General features: G+C 43.7%; 1 protein-coding gene across 2 annotated transcripts in view; it reads left to right on the top strand.

Annotated features, from left to right (window-relative positions):
• The window catches only part of LOC111873281 (28S ribosomal protein S11, mitochondrial), a 44,945-nt gene that overhangs the window by 11,726 nt on the left and 12,540 nt on the right, over positions 1-20,679 (top strand). For both annotated transcript variants that reach the window (XM_023867864.2, XM_023867865.2), the window contains exon 4: positions 3,893-3,958. In XM_023867864.2, coding sequence (XP_023723632.1) covers positions 3,893-3,958 — 66 coding nt within the window. The remainder of the gene's footprint in view (positions 1-3,892; positions 3,959-20,679) is intronic.

The raw sequence follows: 20,679 nt of genomic DNA on the forward strand, positions 1-20,679 counted from the left end.
CATCATACCCCGGGGGGATTTTTAACACTTTGCGGACCGGCAATTTAAATCACCCTGGGGACGGGCATTTTTAAACCTACTACACTAACTTGTGCACTGTTTACTCTGAAAATTAATATAAAATCTCCTAATTAATTTTATGAACTAAAATTTTTGGAGAACACTTACCAATGCTCCTAGAAGTGCTTGAGAGTATGATATTTCTGGAAACATTCCCCTTTGTGAAGTGGCATTACACAGAATTTGCACACGTAGACAGTCGTACTCCTTTTGTTGTGTACTGTGTAAACACGGCATCGCCTAGAAGGCTGCTTCCCCTTGGCATGTTCACTCTTCACAATTTTCACGAGGGTATGTTTCCGTATATCACCCGAGAGTCGCCCAGGGGGGTCAGAATGAGGCCTGCATGGGTTGGGAGTAGACGGCTCCGGTCGTACTAAGACTGTGTCTGCCGCTGGTTCTGCTGCCACCTTGAGGTCTGTAGCCCAGGCTTTTGCTACATTCAGCAGAAATGCCTTGTATTTCAATTTTGAATGAGGGTTTAGATTTTTTAAAACCAAAAATGAATTGAAAATGGCACAATTTATAAGCCACAAGGCAACTTTCTTTGTCCAATTTATTATTTTCCTAGGAAGAGAATAATAGGCCAAGTATTGATCAGCTCTATCAATTCCCTTCATGAACATATTATATTCAGAAATACAAATAGGCTTCTTTACTTGTCCATGTCTCCTTTGAACATCAGCCATGCTCGAATTGTAAATTGTGGAAATCATATTCACAACACGAGCATCCCTATCTCCTAAAAACAGTTCTGCCACTTCAGACACTTGTGTTGGGTCCGATGGAATTTGCTTCACCCCTTGTCCCAAAGCAGGTGTTCTGTCTACTTTTCCCCATGTGGCTCTCCGCGCAATGTTGCTACCCGCACTTTTGTCAGAACTACTGTCACTTTCACTGTCTGTGGCCACAATTTTTTTTCAGCCCTGCCACACTCACTATCAGATGGTGAGTCGCTATCACTAGCAGACTCGCAAGGGACGTCAGATAGATCATCGGAGAACAAGTCAGATATTGCCTGTTCTCCGGGAAAACGCTTGGACCTCAACCTCTTCCGACCTTGATCCAATTTGCACTAGTAACTTCCTGCCTGGTGCATGCAGCTGGAAGATGAACAAAGGCATTTTCTTTTGGAGTGAGAAAGGAAAACAGTTGGGTCATAAACAGCGTGGTCATGTTACTGACTACAAAGCAAAAATTCAAGAGGTCTATCACGCACCAGTTATGCGTCTGCCTAGCACAAGTGCAAGGTATAGTGTGTTTCAACATAACATTTCCTAAAGTCGTAATAATATGCCACTGGTCCACCACGTTTAAAAGCGCTGGGCATAAAAACATGCCACCGGTCTGCAAAGTGTTGACAGAACAGATGAGAGGCTACCATGAGATGGTCAGGATTCTGAAGAACTCCCACAAACCAAAGGACAATCTGACTGTTGCCGAGAGAAGAGCCCTTCGGTCCTTAAAAGCCAATGAGGGGCTCACCGTCCTTCCGGCTGACAAGGGTAATGCGGCCGTGGTACTGGATACGTGTGACTACAACTGAAAGATCGTCGCTCTCTTGGAGGATAAGACCTACAGGAAGTTGAAGAAGGATCCTACCGATACCATAGAGTGCAAGACTGTTCTTCTCCTAAAAAAGTCCCCGATTGCTGAGGAGGTCTGCCAACAGCTAATCCACAAGCCTGACATTCCACTAATGGCCTTTGTGAGCACCATTGGCTCTCCTACCTATCGCCTGGCCAAACACTTGGCTCTCCTACTAAGCACATACACTGGGAACGGTCCACGCCACATAAGTAACTCCATGGAATTTGTCCACACGTTGGACTCTCTCCATGTTGATCCCCACGACATAATGGTCAGTTTCAATGTAGTATCACTCTTCACCAGGATGCCTATAAAGGATACAATGGATCTGCTAGGACAACATTTCAAAGAAGACATCTTGATACTCTTCCGCCATATCCTGACCACCTCATACTTCAACTTCAATGGCCAGTGCTATGATCAAACCGATGGTGTGGCGATGGGCTCGCCACTTTCTCCGGTCATCTCTATCCTATATATGGAGGACTTCAAGGAGAGGGCACTTGACTTGGCTCCACACAAGCCCCGCTGCTGGTTCCACTACGTGGACGACACCTTCGTCATCTGGCCACATGGGCCTGACAAGCTCAAGGACTTCCTAAACCATCTAAATAGTATCCACCATTGCATTCTGTTCACAATGGAAACTGAAACTGAAGGCCACCTCCCCTTCCTCGGTATAGATAATTACAGGAGGCCCAGCGGTTCTCTGAGCCATAGAGTGTACCGCAAATCCACCCATGCAAACCTCTACCTTAATGCTGCGTCCCACCACCACCCTTCCAACAAGCAAGCTACACTTTCCACATTGGTACACAGGGCTGGAGCACTGTGTGATCAAGACAGCCTACATGCGGAGTTGGTGCTCCTGAGGGATGTATTCAAGAAGAATGGATACAACAACCGGCAGATCCACAGAGTTCTCAACCATCGGCCCAACATCAGCCGGCCTGAAGACAAACCGGGCTCAGTCGCCTTCCTTCTCTGTCGGGACCATATTCAACCGTATCAGCAGAGTGCTGTCCCAGCACAACATCAAAGCAGTGGGTTTGCCTCCAAACAAAGTATCCAATTTCCCCTGGCTGGTTAAATGTAGCCTGGGCTTAAGGACACCGGGTGTATGCAGTATCCTATGCGAGTGCAGCAAGGTCTATATTGGGCAGACAGGCCGCTCCATGGACATGAGGTTGAAGGAGCATCAGCGGCACATCCGTCTCGAACATCTGGACAAGTCAGCCGTAGCTGAACATGGCATCGATCTGGGACACCGTATTCAGCTTCAGAATACCTCCATCCTCGCCACCAAGACCCGCTATATGGATCGCATCATTAGGGAAGCCATTGAGATTGAACTCCATCCCAAAAATATGAACAGAGAAGGGGGTTTTTGTCTCAGCAAGTCATGGAAGCCTTTCATCTGTTCTCTTAACCCCCCCGGATATGATGCCAGATCCAGAAGGCTACACAGGCCATGACCGACTAGCATGCCCCCCCCCACCCAGCTTAAGGGTTAGTGCCCAGGCTTTAACCTTGCCTTTCTCTCCCCCAACACAAAACCCTGCTTGTCCCAGCTCCCCCCCCTCAGCACTACTGATTTCACTTGTATACCTGCCCTTCCCCCCATCCTTCACTGCTCACATAGCTGTATATATTTCCAACAGCAGTCTGCTTTTACCGGTTCTCACGGTCTCTTCGCTTGCGGATTTCTTATATTTTTCCTTCTACCCTGAAGATGGAGGCGATACGTTCCTTCGAAACGTCGGTTAACACCACATATACATGGTGCCAAATCCCAGAAGACTGCTTTCTTCAACATATTCTTAGTTTTCTCTGTGTTTACTTCTAAGCCAACCTGTTTACTTGCGTCAATTAAAGTATGTGTGTTTTTCTTCATGATATCCACATTATCACCCAGTACATTCACATCGACATAGGCCAACAGCTGTTGTGTCCTGTTTAATTTCAGTCCCACCGGCCACCCATAACACATTACTTTATATGAATTTACTCATAGTTTCACTTAACCCTGAAAATGGTAGTATGTCATTAGTGTGGGATGCTACTGCTCATGAATTTTGGTTCAGCTTCATAGGGTTTGTTAGTGCGTTAAGTTGTGTGCACTCTATATCATCATCATACAGATCAAATAAGTGGTGCTAACAGAGTGCATATTGTTACAATTCATTTCCTGTTATACCCACACTTCCATTTTCTCTAACTAAAGTGGCTTTGTTCTTTTTAGAAAGCCCTGGAGTTTGGATACAAAACAGTACGTGTGCGAGTACAGGGTCTTGGACCTGGCCGAATGGTGAGTACTGATTAATGTCGTTCTTATTGCTGATTGTGTGCATGCACATAATGGATTCACAATAATTTGCGCTTCATGGATTAAGTCAACAAGTATTTTCTTTTTACTTTTTAGAAGGTTTGTGCACTCATATTGTACTGGAAATCTTCAAAATCTTTTTCACATCTTCAGGCATATAAATTTTGTGCTGTTAATATCTTGCTTAGAATAAATTTGTAATGAGTATCTGTGTAGAACTATAAGGCAAGTCAATCTATTCTGACCTTGTGTACAAGTTACAGATAGGACTGCCAAGTGGTAGTGATAGGCACAGGCTTTCTTTGTTAAATGCAAGTTAGAAAAATTCAGTTTCATGTGATCATCTAATTCAAGGCCGGTCACAGTAGCTGAGCGGTCTTAGGGCATATACTGTCTTCGCTTGCTCAGAAGCCGAGATCGTGGATTTGAATCCCGCACAAGGGTGTGGATGTTTGGTGCGTGTATGCGTTCATTCTGTTTGTGTTGTCCTGTGTTTAGGGAGTGACCTTGCAATGAGCTGATCTGTAAAATGATCATGAAACAGAAATCAGGCCTATGCTTCAAGGTGAGAGCAGTAAGAGAGAAAAAACTAATTTGGTCCATTTAACAGTTAATGGCACCCTTTTTAATGTGAATTGTATGCTTGTTGATGAGAGTTGAGGGGAAAAGGAGGGTAGAGAATTGTGTGGAAAGTGGTGGAACATGCATGGGTGAAGGGGCTTGGCTGTGCAACTACTTCAGCACATCTACTGTGGCATGAGAATTTGAAGGTTGGATAGCAGCCAAATATGATTTTTCTTTAAGAAGCTGTGGCCAGCAGATGCAACACATACCTCCAGTAACTTTTGTGGCCATAAGTACTGATTTTTTTTTCAATATTTCTGTCCGCTTTTTTTTTTTTTACCATCATTTACCAGCTTTATTTTCATCCATCTCCCCATACAACACATTGACTCATCAATTAGATCACGCCAGCCATCCATTTATCACACCATCTGATGAGATTTGGGATTGTTAATTTTTAATTTCTAGTGATTCTGTCATCTGAAAACTGTTTAACGACATTGCCTTTGAGTTTACTGCTTCAGTATATATGCAATAGTCTTCAGTGCAACTTGAACAGATTGTAGTCAAATCAGCACTTACTTTCATAAAAATTCATGTTTTACGTGCACATGGCCACCATCAGGTACATATTTTCACATATTTAGTGACTAGACACAGGATTTGGATTGCTAATTGGGTTTATTGAAAACTTGTATTTACAGGCATATCAGTTACACAGATCAATATTTTCACATATTTAATGACTAGACACAGGATTTGGATTGCTAATTGGGTTTATTGAAAACTTGTATTTACAGGCATATCAGTTACACAGATCAATATTTTCACATATTTAATGACTAGACACAGGATTTGGATTGCTAATTGGGTTTATTGAAAACTTGTATTTACAGGCATCTATCAGTTTCACGGATCTACGCTCGCTACAAATCATTGTACTGCAGCACACATAAAGTTTTCTGTTCACCAGCTGTAGCGTGGTAGTGGCTTCCCCTTACTCCGTCTTGGTGTAACACAGCATCTGGGGGCCCAAGTTCATGTTTTTGTTACTGTCAGTTGTGGGGTTGTTTATGTGGGGCGCCCACTCTGAAGAAAAGACAGGTCTGTCATTTGCAATTGCTGCTGGCTCTCACCAACAGTCATCCTAGCACGAACCGCACAGAAAATTTCTTCCTTAATGTGTCCACAGAGCTGTTTCATAGCAAGGGCTGTTGTACTGTCATCTATTTATACAGCTTTTGTCAATTGGTCTGCATATTACATGATGATTTGCATAAATTGTTATACTGTACTATAAAACTATACAACCCTTGAGGGGTGTATGTCCAGAAGTTTATTTGAAAAAAATGTTTTTAACACATTGAGGACCAGCAATTTAAATATTTAAATCACCCTGGGGACCGCCATTTTTAAACCCAGTACCCTAACTTGTGCACTGTTCACTTTAAGAATTAATATAAAATCTAATTAATTTTATGAACTAAATTTTTTGGAGAACAGTTACCAATGCTAGAAGCGCTTGAGAGTGTGATATTTCTGGAAACATTCCCCTTTGTGAAGTGGCATTACACAGAGCTTGCAAATGTAGGCAGTCATACTCCTTTTTCTGTGAATTGCACAAACACGGCATTGCCTAGAAGGATGCTTTTCCTTCCAATGTTCCCTCTTCACAATTTTCATGGGGGTTTGTTTCCGCATATCACCCGAGAGTCGCCCAGGGGGGTCCACAAGAGGCCTGCGTTGGGTGGGAGTTGATGGGCCCAGTCGCACTAAGTCTGTCTCTGACTCTTGTTGTGCCGCCACCATGTTGTCTGTAGCCGAGGCCTTTGCCACATTCATCAGAAATGCTTTGTATTTCAATTTTGAATCAGGGTTTAGATTCTTGTAAACCAAAAATGAATTGAAAATGGCACAATTTATGAGCCACGAGGCAACTTTCTTCGTCCACTTTACTGTTTTCCAAGGAAGAGAACAATAGGCCAAGTATTGATTGGCTCTATCAACTCCATGAACATATTATACTCAGAAATACAAATAGGCTTCTTTATTTGTCCATGTCTCCTTTGAACATCAAGCATGCTCGAATTGTGAATTGTGGAAATCATATTCACAACACGAGTATCCCTGTCTCCAAAAACAGTTCTGCTACTTCAGACATTTGTGTTGGGTCCGATGGAATTTGTTTCACCTCTGGATTTCCAGTAAACTGTCCCAAAGTAGGCATTTTGTCTACTTTTCCCCATGTGGCTGTCAGCGCAATTTTACTACCTGCACTTTTGTCGGAGCTGCTTTCACTTTTATTTTCTGTGACCACATTTGTTGTCCCCTGTCACTGCACTGTTCGAGTCACTTTCACTGCTACTACTCAGAAGGAACGTCAGATAGCACATTGGAGAACAAGTCAGATATTTCTTGTTCTCCAAGAGATCACTTCGTCTTCAACTGCTTCTGTCCTTGATTCATATTGCACTAACTTCTTGTATGGTACATAACAGCTTGAAGGGTCAAGGGTCATTTTCCTTTGGAGGAGGAACCAAAACAGCGAGGTCAAGTTGCTGCCTACTAAGCAAACATTCCAGATTAATATTATGCAGTAGTCATTCATTTTGGTGGCGCCAGGGAAAGGTATAGTGTGTTACAACCTAACCTGTCCTAAAATCATGATATCATGCGACCGGTCCTCAGTATTTTAAGTAATGTAATATTTTAAAAACGAGTTTTTTTTAAGTAATGTAATGTGTGAAATAATATAAAAAGAATTTAAATGTTCTGCCTGTGTTCTTGCTTGTACTTTGTTTTTTTGCAGTGATGTGTATTGCATGGATGGTATATTGGTTACATGTGCTTTGGTGGCCAGCATACTGTTTAACAGCTTTTGAAATACATCATGTTCATGTTTTTTTAGAGAGGGATAGAATTTGTGTCCAGCCACAATTTAATAGGTGATTTTGACTCAGTGGTGCATGTTTCAAGGACATTATGCCTCCCCATTCCTTAGCAATGCTTTTTGAAAGTAAATATAGTGAAATATCTCTAAAACGGAATGTCAAGGGTCCAAAACATTTTTCTGCTGAAGCCAGGTTTGCCTTTAGTGTAGGTCTACTGTAATGATTATACCAGGGCATGCACATATTTGAGGCGAAATAAAATGCTGTAGTAATTAATTTGTTCACATTATAATCATTGAACACATGCAAGCATTACACTGAACAGAAAAAAATTGCAGTACTCACTTTTTATAATTTTAAAACTCAGGCAGAGTTTTTGCGTGCAGTACTGTCTTGGCTGCCTGACTCTCAATCAATTTAGCTTGAGAAATTAGACTAAGCTTGTCTGAATCATTCCATTGTATGGCAAATTCCTGCAGTTCCTTTAAACTTTTGACAGCATCTTAATAAGTAAGTCCTGCTGATCATTCTCATTTACAGGTTCATATCCTTGATTATGGATGGCAATAATTTAGCTACCCACTCCTTGGTCTCACTATTTACGTCACTTTCACCACAAAGTTCATTAAAAACTATCTTATGTCTTTTGCGAAAACTCTCCAGCCATCCCGTTAGATGGTTTGAATTCCGTCTTCCCCAGTTTTTCACCGACCTCGTAACATATTCCTGTACCATAGAACCCGACTCATGGTGATTTTTCACCCTGACACCAGCTACTCCCACGGTATTTCATTAACGTCTTTGTTTGCAGTTTTCTTAAGTTCTCTTTTATTTTTCCGTTAGCACTATTTTCCAACCTCTTCAAAATTTCCTTCCCCCCCCAGCCCTCTCACACACTAGTTTTAAGCAGTCTTCTGGGATGTGGCATTGTGTATTTCTGGTGTTAACCAACGTTTCGGAGGAACGTATCGCCTCCATCTTCAGGGTAGAAGGGAAAATATAGGAAATCTGCAAGCGAAGAGACCGTGAGAACCGGTACAAGCAGACTGGTGTTGGAAATATACACAGTAAGTCTACATGTGAAATCAGTGGAGTGGGAGTGGAGGAAAGAAGCTAGGACAGAGGCAGGGTTTTGTGTTGGGGGAGAGAAAGGCAAGGTTAAAGGATGGACAGTAACCTTTAAGCTGGGAGGTGGGGGTTATTATGTTAGTCGGCCATGGCCTGTGTAGCCTTCTGGATCTGGCATCATATCCCAGGGGGGTTTTTTAAGAGAACAGATGAGAGGCTTCCATGACTTGTTCATGAATCACTTTTACTCTTGTGTTAAGATCTAGCACAACTCTCGTCTTTGTAACCATGATGACAACTCCTAGACTAACGTAAAAATGTAGCCCTAGAGCCCTTACTGAGTAAAATTTCCAGGAGGGGCAAACAGTTCAGTTGAATTTCAGTGCAGGTAGTGCAATACTGTTAAAGGCTGCATTGAGAGAGTTAGAGAACACAAAATTCTGTAGAATATTGTAATGTGTTTTGATACTGAAGACTCCGTTTGGATTGTTATTTGGTTTATTTAACAACCTACATGTAGCTACAATTAATTATAACACAGTTTTGGGTTTACACAATTTACAAACCCTACCCACTATTCTGTTCACTCTATCCTCAGTAGTCTTCACGTATTTATAACACGGGAGCTGTACAAATCTCTATGAATTACACACTCCCAATATAACTGTTCTATGGCACACACAAAATCTTGAAATCACACAATAAGTCTTCGCTGGCTGACTTCTCAGTTGTCGCGCACTATAAAATCTTCAAACCACGCGTTCGATTCTTCTTTCCGCCACTGCTGCTATATTCCAACTGACTCCTTAGGCAGTGCAGTTCTCTTATAAACCCTCAGCCAGACAGCGGAAAACGCGCCTCGCTTCCCTGTTGTGTAATCGCCGTGTTTACATGCGTTCCTGGGCAACGCTGTCGAGAGTTGTTTACCGCTGTGTGGTAACCGCGGTATCCTTTGTTGTGTCACTGTGGGAAGTGCTGTTATTCACCGCGGAAATTGTTGCCTGACACAGGAGTGGGGGTATGTGACGTCACTCGCGAGCCCGCATAGTTCACGTGACTCGTACTTCCTGTTGCGCCATCCACGTTACACTGCTCCCTTCTAGAGGTTGTTCATCCCGAACAGGTACATCCCCGTACCTTTTTTTCCTGTTTTCCATTCTGCAACCGCTACATCTGCCTCCTTTTTATGGTTGCTAGTCTCGATCTGCTCCATGATAAGGCGCGAGCTGGTCCAGGTGTACTACCAACATTTTCGACCTAGGGTTCTTCTGGATTCTGTATACCACATCATTTATCTGGGTTATTATTTTAAAAGTGCCTTCCCACGAGGATTGAAGTTTCGGCGATTTCCCTTTCCTGCAGGTTGAGTGACCTGGGTAACCTGCAGAGTTGGCCAGTTTATCATACCGAGTTTTCATCTGGTCACTGGCGAGCTTCAGGTGTTGTCAGGCATAATTGTGGATGTCGTGTAGATGATCCACTAAGTCTGCTGCATAATCTGGTGTGGGTTGTTCCTTGTCTGGGGGTACCCCTGTTCTCGTCCGAACACTAGGCTAGCAGGTGTCAAGCCCGTAGTGTCGTGAGTGGATGCCCTGTAAGCTAGTAGAAAGGGGTAACCTCTCATCCCCGTCCCTCTGGTGGGATGCTACGACCTTCCGCAAGTGGTCCTCAATGGCCTTCATGTAGCGCTCCGCCATGACGTCTGTCTTGGTGCAGGGGCATGGTGTGCATCTTTCTCACTTCCAGGCGTTACAAAACTTTTTGTAGCAGATGAGACTTGAAATTACGGCCTTGGTCACTGCAACTCCCGAGGTATGCCGAAGTGGTGGTAGAAGTTGGTAAGCAGAACTTCTGCTGTTGTCGACCCTTCCTGATTGAAATGGCGTACACTTCCGGCCACATGGTAAAGTAGTCCATAGCGATCAGTAGGTATCGGTTTCCTTGGTCGCTTCGTGGGAAGGGCCCTGCGTTCTCTCGAACGGAGCCTCGACATTATACTGCTGCATTTACCCACGATTCCTGGTCTGCGGTCCCCGACTGGCTGCACACATGTTGTACTGTTGACGCCATTTCTCACTATCGGCTCTTGCTTGGAGCCAGTAGAATCTCTGCCAAACCTTATTCAGGGTTTTATTAAAACCCCAGTGACCTCCTGACGGTCCATCATGTAGTTCGCTAAGAACGTCCTTCACCCTGCTCCGAGGTATAATTATCTGGCCTACTTGACATCTTCCATTGGCAGATTCCAAGTTACGCTCTAGTATGCCGTTTCTCACAGCGAGCGATATCCATTGAGTCCAGTAGGTTTTGTATGTGGGACTCCAATCCGCGATATCTTGCCATTCCATTCGTCTGGTTTCTATTTCCTGAAGAATAGGCCATATGTCTGGGTCGTTTAGCTGTTCCTCTCTTAGGGTAACTGGGTCCCAGCCGGCTGCCGGTAGGGTTGCAATATTGCGTATTTGCTTTACATCTGCCCGTGTCTCAGCTTTGTGGCATTGCGCACGTTGCTCTTGGCAGGGTCATCTAGAAAGGGCGTTATCATTGTTATGTTTCCGGCCTTGACAGTGCTCCAAAATAAAGTTGTACTCTTGTAGGCGCTGTATCCAGCGCGCAATTTGCCCTTCTGGCCTATTGTACCAGCCCCAGACGATAGGTGAGGGTGATTGTGGAGCAGTTGTTGGAATGAAGATTGGCAGGGGAAACCGAAGCACTCGGAGAAAACCTGCCCCAGCGCCACTTTGTCCACCATAAATCCCACTATGAGACCCGGGATCGAACCCGGGCCGCCACGATGGGAAGCCAGCGACTAACCACTTGAGCTATGGTGCGGCCCTAATAAGTGTGTTACTCTTACTTGTACTTAAGAATCGTAAATGTTAAATGCCGCGTTCAGTCATGAGTGAGTCTCCAGCTAGCTAGGCCAGTAGCACGGAAGCAGAAAAATCTCAGCTGTGAAAAACCGCTTTAAATAACGGACAGTGAGGACATAACAAGCAGACGTCCTTGTAGCAGTTTACTAAGGATATCTTCGGCCAGCTCAGGGGTCAGTACATCACAAACCAGGATAGTTTTCATCCTTAATAAACGCAAAATAGGAAATGATGGTGGCTAGTAACGAGAAGATTGTATATCGGTTGGGGGTGAAGTTAGCAGATGCGATCAGAACATTGAAAACATTGTTTGCTAAAGTATTACATCTAAAGGAGACTAATTTAATACTAACCCAGGATTTGGAGGTGAAGTCAGAAGCACTGAAAATGTTTGCCGAATTTTTGATAGAAGCTGATGCGAAGGTGAAGAAACTCAAATCAATAGTAGCAGAACAAAAGGACCAGATAGAGCGGCTACAGGTCAAAATTGATCATCTTTCAGAAGATAGTCATGTGGTTATGAACCCTGTAAGTACATCAACACAGGCTAGTGTGGACATTACTCATTATAATGCTAAGAGTTTACAGCCTGCAGAAGCAGCTGATAAAATACGCAGACTAGAGGATAAATGAGAAGACAACATATATAATGAAACTGAAGAATGAGCTAACAAGCTACAGGCCGCGAGAAAATCCACATTTAAGACTAAGGCCGAATTGTCACGTCTTAGCTGTCTTGGAAGAGAACTCAAATGCAGAAGATCAAGGGGCAGCAGAAGCTGGCCTGAACGATGCTCCTATCAAAAATGATCAGATAAAAACAGAGGCTTCTTTCAATAACCAGGAACACACACAGCCACAAGTTGAACAGATATCAGCGAATTCAAAGCGTACTCCTCAAGCAAACAGTATAGAGACCAATTGCAGCTCCAGCAAAGCTCCAATCCTCTGTTAAGATGGAAACCAGCGAAAGGACTGCACTCCTCCCACAGCAGAAAGATGACAAACTGAAGCTTGACATTGCGCAAGATGAGTTGTTTGCAGAAGTATCAAGGATGAGTGCGCTGTGGAAGATTGTAAAGAAATTGAAGAAAAAACATTATGAGCAGTCAGATTTGGGATCTGCACGTCCTACAGAAGCCGACAGAGCACTTCCACCAAACGATGTGTCACCACGTCCCACAGCAGCAGGAACGCATTCTGCCACTCGAGAAGAAGAAACAAAGAAAAAAGGCGCCGCTAAACTCACTCTGTAAACTGTATAGATTAGCGGGTTTCTTTTTTCTTTCTTTTTTATTGCTAGTGGGGTGGGACTAAGTTCCTTGTACTGTGGCCACTTCTGGCCTATTGTACCAGCTCCAGATGATAGGTGAGGGTGACTGTGGAGCAATTGGTGGAATGAAGATTGGCAGGGGAAATCGAAGTACTCAGAGAAAACCTGCCCCAATGCCACTTTGTCCACCACAGATCCCACTTGTGACACCATTGTAATGTGTTTTGCTACTGAAGACGCCGTTCGAATATTTAATATTGGGATATTTAACAACCTACAAGTCGTAGCTACAATTACGAGTAATTATAACACAATTTACAAACCCTACACACTATCTGTTCACTCAATCCTCAGTAGTCTTCATGTATTTATAACACTGGAGCTATACAAGTCTCTGTGAATTACACACTCCCAGTATAACTGTTCTATGGCACACACAAAATCTTGAAGTCACAATAAGTCTTCACTGGCTGACTTCTCAGTTATCGCGCGCACTATAAAATCTTCTAACCACGCGTTCAGGTCTTGTTTCCACGACTGCTGCTATATACCAACTGACTCCTTAGTCAAAGTCACATAGCGACTGAGCCTGTCAGTCAGTAAGTCTTGGTGTCGAGCACCCTCCTGCGGCTCATGACCAGATATTTATTACTGTTTGACAGTTACGGTCTTATTTGTGTGGTGCGCCCTCTCTGACGAGAAGACGGATCTTTCCTTTGTATATGCTGCTGGCCCTTGCCGGCGCGGGTTTTCTCGGGTCCGAGTCCCTTGGGACTCGCTACCATATTTTACTGTCTCAGATTTCAGACTTCCCTTTTTGTCGCCTCCTACAACTCACACGGTCACGGTGGAAGTATTCGACCCCGCCTCCACACGGGGGCTGACTCCTTAGGCAGTTCAGTTCGCTTATAAACCTTCAGCCAGACAACGGAAAACGCGCCTCGCTTCCCTGTTGCGTAATCGCCGTGTTTACAGACGTTCCTGGGCAACGCTGTCGAGAGTTGTTTACTGCTGTGTAATAACCGCGGTATCCCTTGTTACGTCACTGTGGGAAGTGCTGTTACTTCACCGCGGCAATGGATGCCTAACACAGTTGCTCTTCTATTACGTCACCGCAGGGGAGGGATGTTTACCGAGCGTTGCGTACTGGTGGAAGGAGTGGGGGTGTGTGACGTCACTCGCGAGCCCCCGGAGTTCGCGTGACCCCTACTTCCTGTTGCGCCATCCACGTCACTATATAGGATGCCTAAAATTCTTCTAAACGATGCATTCCGGGAGACTGGAAATTTTCTGTATAAAGGCTTATTTTGATTTCCATTTGATGCAGGATATTTATCTTTTTAGCCCCAAAGTCAGAGGACTTTAAAATGTTTTCGTTAAAGACAAGGCATCAGTTTAAGGCAGGTTTTATTGTACTGTGGTGTTAGTGCAACACACTTAACCTTGAAGCAGGTGCACATGATAATTTTGCATAGAGCAGGTGTATGGCACCTTGTATACCACTTGTAGTTTTATCTTATTGTGACTGGTATGTTTCATTAGGTAATTTTAGCCAAAGACGTTTAATTTCTGCCTGTTGAAGTTTTATTTGATAGTATGTGGTAAAGTACTTGAACATTTGTACCTAACCAAGTCAGAGCTCGTGTCAAATGTACCCATAATCTGAACTTACACTATGCGCCAAAATTATCAGTACTGCAACTCTAACGCGCATATGCGTTTGTCGACAGGGCATAGCTCCAGCCACACGTGTTCGCAGTAGTGAAAAGGAAGTTGTGTTGTGCAGTTGTTGGAAATGGGTTTCTCAACGGAGGAAAAAGTATTGTGACATGTTTCATTACTGAACACGCCGTTCAGATTGTTAATTGGTTTATTTAACAACCTACAAGTATCTGCTACAATTAATTATGACAATGTTACAGGTTTCCATACTTTACAAACCCTAAAATCAAATCTCTTCACACTATCACGATTCACTCTTTACAACTGAAATCGGTGACTACTACAATTCAACACACTCCTTACTGCTCACTGCTGGCTAGATTCCAGCTCAACTCATAGGCTGCTGCCTTGAGAACTCATTTCGGCGACCGATACACTTAACTGTCTTCGGCGGCTGTGTAGTTCCCTTATAAACCCTCAGCCGGACAACAGGAAACGCCTCGCTTCCTTGTTGACTAGTCGTCCTTTACCGATAGCCTAGCAACGCTGCCGGGAGTTGTTTATGGCTACGTAGCAACTGCGGTGTCCTGTGTTATGTAATAGGTACCGCTGTTTATTTGCTTTGCCTAGCAACCACTGGTTACTCGCTTTGCATAGCGACCAGCGTGCTTGGACTTGGCTCACTTCGGCTCCGCTCGGTACGTCACGGCTGGCGGGGAGGGACGGGCGCCATCCATAGCGCAACACGTCACAGTATTCATAGTTGAGTATTATTTCCGCTCATACAGAAGTGGTCGTGAAGGGGGACTGAGTTCGAAAAAGGTGACAGAACAATTCCAAGAGGGATTTAATAAGACAGCACCAAGTAACACAGTTATGCTGTCTATTGTTATGAAATTTCGCCGTTCTGGTAGTGTACTGTCAACGGAGGTGGAAGTCTGTTCGACCAGTAACTGTTCCGACAAAAGTGAATGATGCACGTGTTCTTCAGCAACTGCTGCATTCGCCCTGATGAAGTCTACGACGAACGGCCTTGAAACTGAACGTCGGCGATCCATCCGTTCGCCGATTGTTTAAGGACATAGTTGGATTTCCGTACCGGATACGGGTTGAACAACGCTTGACACAGTCATACGAGGGGGGACCCAAAAATAACCGGAACCAACCTGTTGCGCGCGCATGCTTTGTAGTTACGAGTTGTGCTGCTAGGTGGTGTTAGCCGGGGGTCTCCCGCGACTGTTAGTGAGCTGGCGTCAGTCTGAGTTAAGTGGTTTGTCTGTGGTGCTCTGTTTCAACCCTTTGGCGATTAGTGAGATGGCCGACCAGAAGGAACAAAGAGTGCGCGAAATTTTGCTTGATCGTCGAAAGACCATTGACCAACTTTCTGAGGAAACGAACATCTCATGGAGCACGGTCCAGCAAATTTTAACCAAAGGTTTGCACATGAGACGGGTGTCTGCAAAATTTGTTCCTCGCTTGCTCGGAGATGACCAAAGAGAAAACCACGTGAATGTTTGCCGCGACTTTAAGAGTGAAGTGCAGAACGATCCAGAATTTCACGCACACTCTTTGTTCCTTCTGTTCGGCCATCTCACTAATCGCCAAAGGGTTGAAACAGGAACGCACACAACAGAGCACCACAGACAAACCACTTAACTCAGACTGACGCCAGCTCACTAACAATCGCAGGAGACCCCCAGCTAACACCACCTAGCAGCACAACTTGTAACTACAAAGCATGTGCGCGCAACAGGTCGGTTCCGGTTATTTTTGGGTCCCCCTTCGTATATGCGAGCCATGATGGTGCATTGTAGAACTTTTTTGGCCATGGTGTACAAGGATCCAGATTTCTTGAGGAATGCATGGTTCTCCGACAAAAGTCACAGTCACTTGGACGGCTACATCAGTCGCCAGACAACTCGCTTCCTTGGTTTTGAGTGGCAAGATGTTATCGTCCAGAAACCGCTACATAGTACACATGTGACAATACGGTGTGCCTTTTCAGCACACGGTATATTAGCCCCTAATTACTTTGAGGCTGAGGAAGGCAATGCTGTTACCATCACCCAAGAATGCTACAGGGATATAGTGATCGGACCATGTCTTCAGGATTTGAGAAAGTTATGTTGTGCAAGGGGCCTTCACATGAATAGACAGTGGCATCAACAGGACAGGGCGACAAGCCTTACCGCTCAAGAATCTCTAGCCCTGTTGCAGGAAAACTTTACCAAGACCAATCATTTCACATGGTAGTGACTTCCCATTCCCCCAATCTTACACCACATGATGCTTATTTATGGGGAATGTTAAAGGAGAGCGTGTTCAACTGTGAAAACTGCCACGAAGTGTGCCTGCATTACGCAAGCAAATAGTATCCTTTTGCAGGAGTCTGCAGCAACCTTTGTTCTGGGATATGATTGAGAAATAGCGTGAACGATATGAACACTATAAGATTTTAACACATGAACACTGTTTGCAGCGAGGTGGTGCACACTTCGAAAACTGACATTACACACACCTTGGTAAATCAACATGCTAATAGTGTGTGTTACTTTCTTTCAGGAGAATGATGACAAGGTACTATCATTTTTTGCGCATACTGTATTTGCAGCAGATAATATTTTATTATTGCAAACACAGCTGGAACATGTTCATACATAAGTCTATTTGTAATGTTCATCATGATGCCCACACAGCATGTGAACCACATTTCTTTGAAGTTTTTCATTGTCTTTCTGGGGGGTACTTCACCTTTAGTGTTTAGTGCAGTTGTTTCTCACAATCACAATAGGGCGACTTGGTTAGGCATCATCTGCAAATTTCGATCGTTTTTTAATTTCTCCAGCCTGTTGTGAACTGCTTTACGCGAGAAACACTTCCCACCATAAACAAGAAACATTTCATTATGAATACTCTTTGCATTGAGTCATTTTACCACAAAAGAACGCACAGAAGGAATGCTGCTCTTTGGTAGTATGGTTCTCAGGCACGGTCGCCATTTTGACTGCTGAAACAAGTCTCAGCATGCTCATGCGCGTCTGCTACCTAGACTGTTATGAAGCTGGGCTCTGCTGCTACGTAGTGGTATACATAGAGAACCTATTACATCCTTTGCAGTAAGAGTTTCAAGTAAGAAAACCAAAATTTATTTTGCAGCAACAACCCAGTAGGTCCTACTACTACTACTACTACTACTACTACTACTACTACTACTACTACTACTACTACTACTACTACTACTACTACTCTCTTTTTGGCTTTCCCAGGTCTGCTACTTTGTTTTAGTAGGCCTGTCATTTTCGTTATTCGTGTAAGAATCTATGATTCAGTCCTCTTTAACATTTTTTCGATTGAATTGGGAATACTCGAACTTGGTGAATTAAAGTATGTGTGCATTGAGTGTATATAGAGTTCCTACAGCTTAACATTTATATAATATTCCAGCTTTGTTGGGCTTAAAGCCGGGAATGCTGTCAATTTTGCTATAGAATGTGACACCAGGAAAGTCGTAGAGAAAGGCTGGAATTGGGTGGTTCAAATCATGTTATACATCCTAGTATTAATTCGTTGATCGAGAATATTGTTATGGGTTAGTGACTACAGACAGGATTTTCATTGGTATTGTAATTGGATTTATTGAACACTTAGAACTCATAACGACAGGTAACTGTAACAGTTTCGCGATCTACACACCCTACAAAGTAGTACTCCAATCATTAAGACTGCTATATCTTCCAGTCGTTATGTCGTAATGGCTTCCTATGGTGGCCTTTTCTGCTCATATCGCTACCAGCTGGTAGCTGCCTCACACCTAAACCATGACGGTGACCAACTAATCTAACGCAGTCAGAGTTATGTTACGATCGATGGTCATTCGGCCAGTCTGTCTTGAGTAAAGAATCCATCTGGTGCTTAAGACCAGATCTTTATTACTGTCAAAGAGTTGCAGGATTTTGATGTGGGGTGTTCTTTCTGATGAGATGACGGGCTGTCCTTTGCCAGTCACAGTCAACAGTAATAAGTCTGTTGTCAGTATGTACAATTTACATTTTACATGTTATTAAATTTATGTATATACAACATATACAAGGCCTCTCTCAATCCAGGCTCAGTATAGCAGATCGTGGCCTATCATTAGTAACTCCTATTAACAACAGCAGTCTAGTCACTTGGACAGTCATATGCTTGACCACCGCCAAGTTTAAGCCTCTTATATTTCCTGCAGCGGGGTTCACCTTGTCCAATGTTGCGAACGTTTTCATTTTTGTGATTTTATGTGACTTCTGCTTGTTGCATGCATAATTTTGGTATATAATCATAGTATATACAGAATTTTGAAAGCCATGTACAAATCGTGCACAGTTGTGCGGCTTGGAAAGTTTCCAGTAGTGCGGAGAACTTTGCTTTGCAGGCGCTGAAATTTCAGTAGATGGTTCCACTGCAAACTCCCAGGTGTGGCAAGCATGATACATAATCCTAATGTGTGCTTAGTGAAGGGTCAGTTTAATGTTAGTGCTTAATTGCTCACTTTGAATAGGGAATATATTGTAATAAATGTTTGAAAGCTTTGGCTTCGGTCACTTCTATGTGTAATCTCCATGTAACTGTCTTATCAAAGATTACGCCAAGATATTTTACGCTATTTACAAATGGAATGTGTTGTCCATTCAGTGTAAGATTGGGCTCAGGTGGTCGGCGACTGCAAGAAAAGTAAATATCCGGAGTCTTATCATTTATTTTAATATTCCAGCGCCCACACAAGGTCTCCATTGAGATGAGACCTCGCTGGAATTTCCTGAAAACAAAACCCACCTTTCGATCTGTCGCATATAGAGAAGTGTAGTTGGCAAAAAGGGCTAGATAAACACCAGGTGTTTGGGGGGTATCATTTATATACATGTTATATAAAGTAGGGGTCAGGACAGAAGCTAGAAGCACCCCTGCTCGCATTTTGCCTTCTGCCGAAACACCGAATTTGCATTGTGAACAGAAGGCACTAATGAGCTTGCCCAAACTGGCCGAAAATTCCAATTTAGAGAACGTATACAGCAAGCCAAAGTACGATGAATAATCACAGGCCTTTTCATGTGCAAGAACACCACGGCGGTAGACACTTTATTGTTGAAATTAAGGGTCACGTGGTCCCTTAGCCTCATGCAGTGTCCTGCTGTGACCTGCACGGAAACCAAATTGGCTTGCGTTAAGCAGGCTTCTTTCTTCAGTGTGCTTTTGGACTATATTCGGGATAACTTTTTCGAATAATTTACTTGTGGGCAGGGAGCTGATCTGGTGTAATTTTTTAGGGAATTTTGGGTACTCACCGGGTTTTGGTAACTTGCTTCCTTCCAATACCCAAATGGGGCATCCGAAGACAAAATGTGTTGTGTACCAGTGGGCGCCTTGGAAGGTGCCTGAGGCATTCATTTGGAATGCCATCAGTTCCTAAGGCCTTTCTCAGTTTCAAAGAATTAATCCGTTTCTGTAAGTTATGTGGTCTTATTCCTTCAGGGGGCTCATCTGTGGCATCAAGCAGAGCTTGGACTCCATCCGCCATTCATGGTTTTCATCACACAAGTCATGGTGTGTGGACTGATTGTCCAAGCAGTCAGCAGTTGTGTTGGCTCTCTCAGGCGAATGAAATATAAGGCCTGAAGGACCCTGAATAGCAATTGGTGCCCTTCGTCAATCCCTCTTTAAGAGGAATTTCGCAATGGGCCAAATAGCCTGAGGTGTGGCTTCAATGTTACTTATTTTTATTTCCCACCGCTCAAGTGCCCCTTTACAGGGCATTCGTCTTGATTGATTTCGTGACCCAATTAACTGCTGCTTAACGTTGGATCCGTGGTTTCCTGCCAAATATTTCTTAGCCTCCGTTTTTGCTTCAATAGCTAATCAATACCAGGAAGATCGTTGTTTATATCTGAAAGTAATTTTACTGACCGCCAACTTATATGCTGAAGCAACAAGGGCTGTAAAGTTTCGCACCGCTTTATTTGCTTTTACATGCGAGTTAATTTCGATTCTGTGTGGTATTCCGAGGCGAGGCTTTGAAACCAATCCAAATTTGTGAATTTTTCAATAGTTTCCAAAAGATTCCAAATTTTGACATCCAGTATGAGGGTTGTTATTGGTAGGTGATCTGAGTCCAAAATATCAGAGACATTGACATCTGACACTGATATTTTGTGGCTCACAGTATCTAGCACAACACCATTTCCAGCAAGAGAACAATGAGTGGGGCATTGAGGGGCTGGAAGGGTTTGAAACTTCACTATTCCAAAATGGGTGTTAGGTCACCTACCAAAATAGACATGTTTAAAGCTTAAGAGCTCATTGATATCAGCACCACTCCGGGCACAGCGTTACTTCACT

Source organism: Cryptotermes secundus, unplaced genomic scaffold (assembly GCF_002891405.2).
Source record: "Cryptotermes secundus unplaced genomic scaffold, Csec_1.0 scaffold131, whole genome shotgun sequence".
Taxonomy (NCBI): domain Eukaryota; kingdom Metazoa; phylum Arthropoda; class Insecta; order Blattodea; family Kalotermitidae; genus Cryptotermes; species Cryptotermes secundus.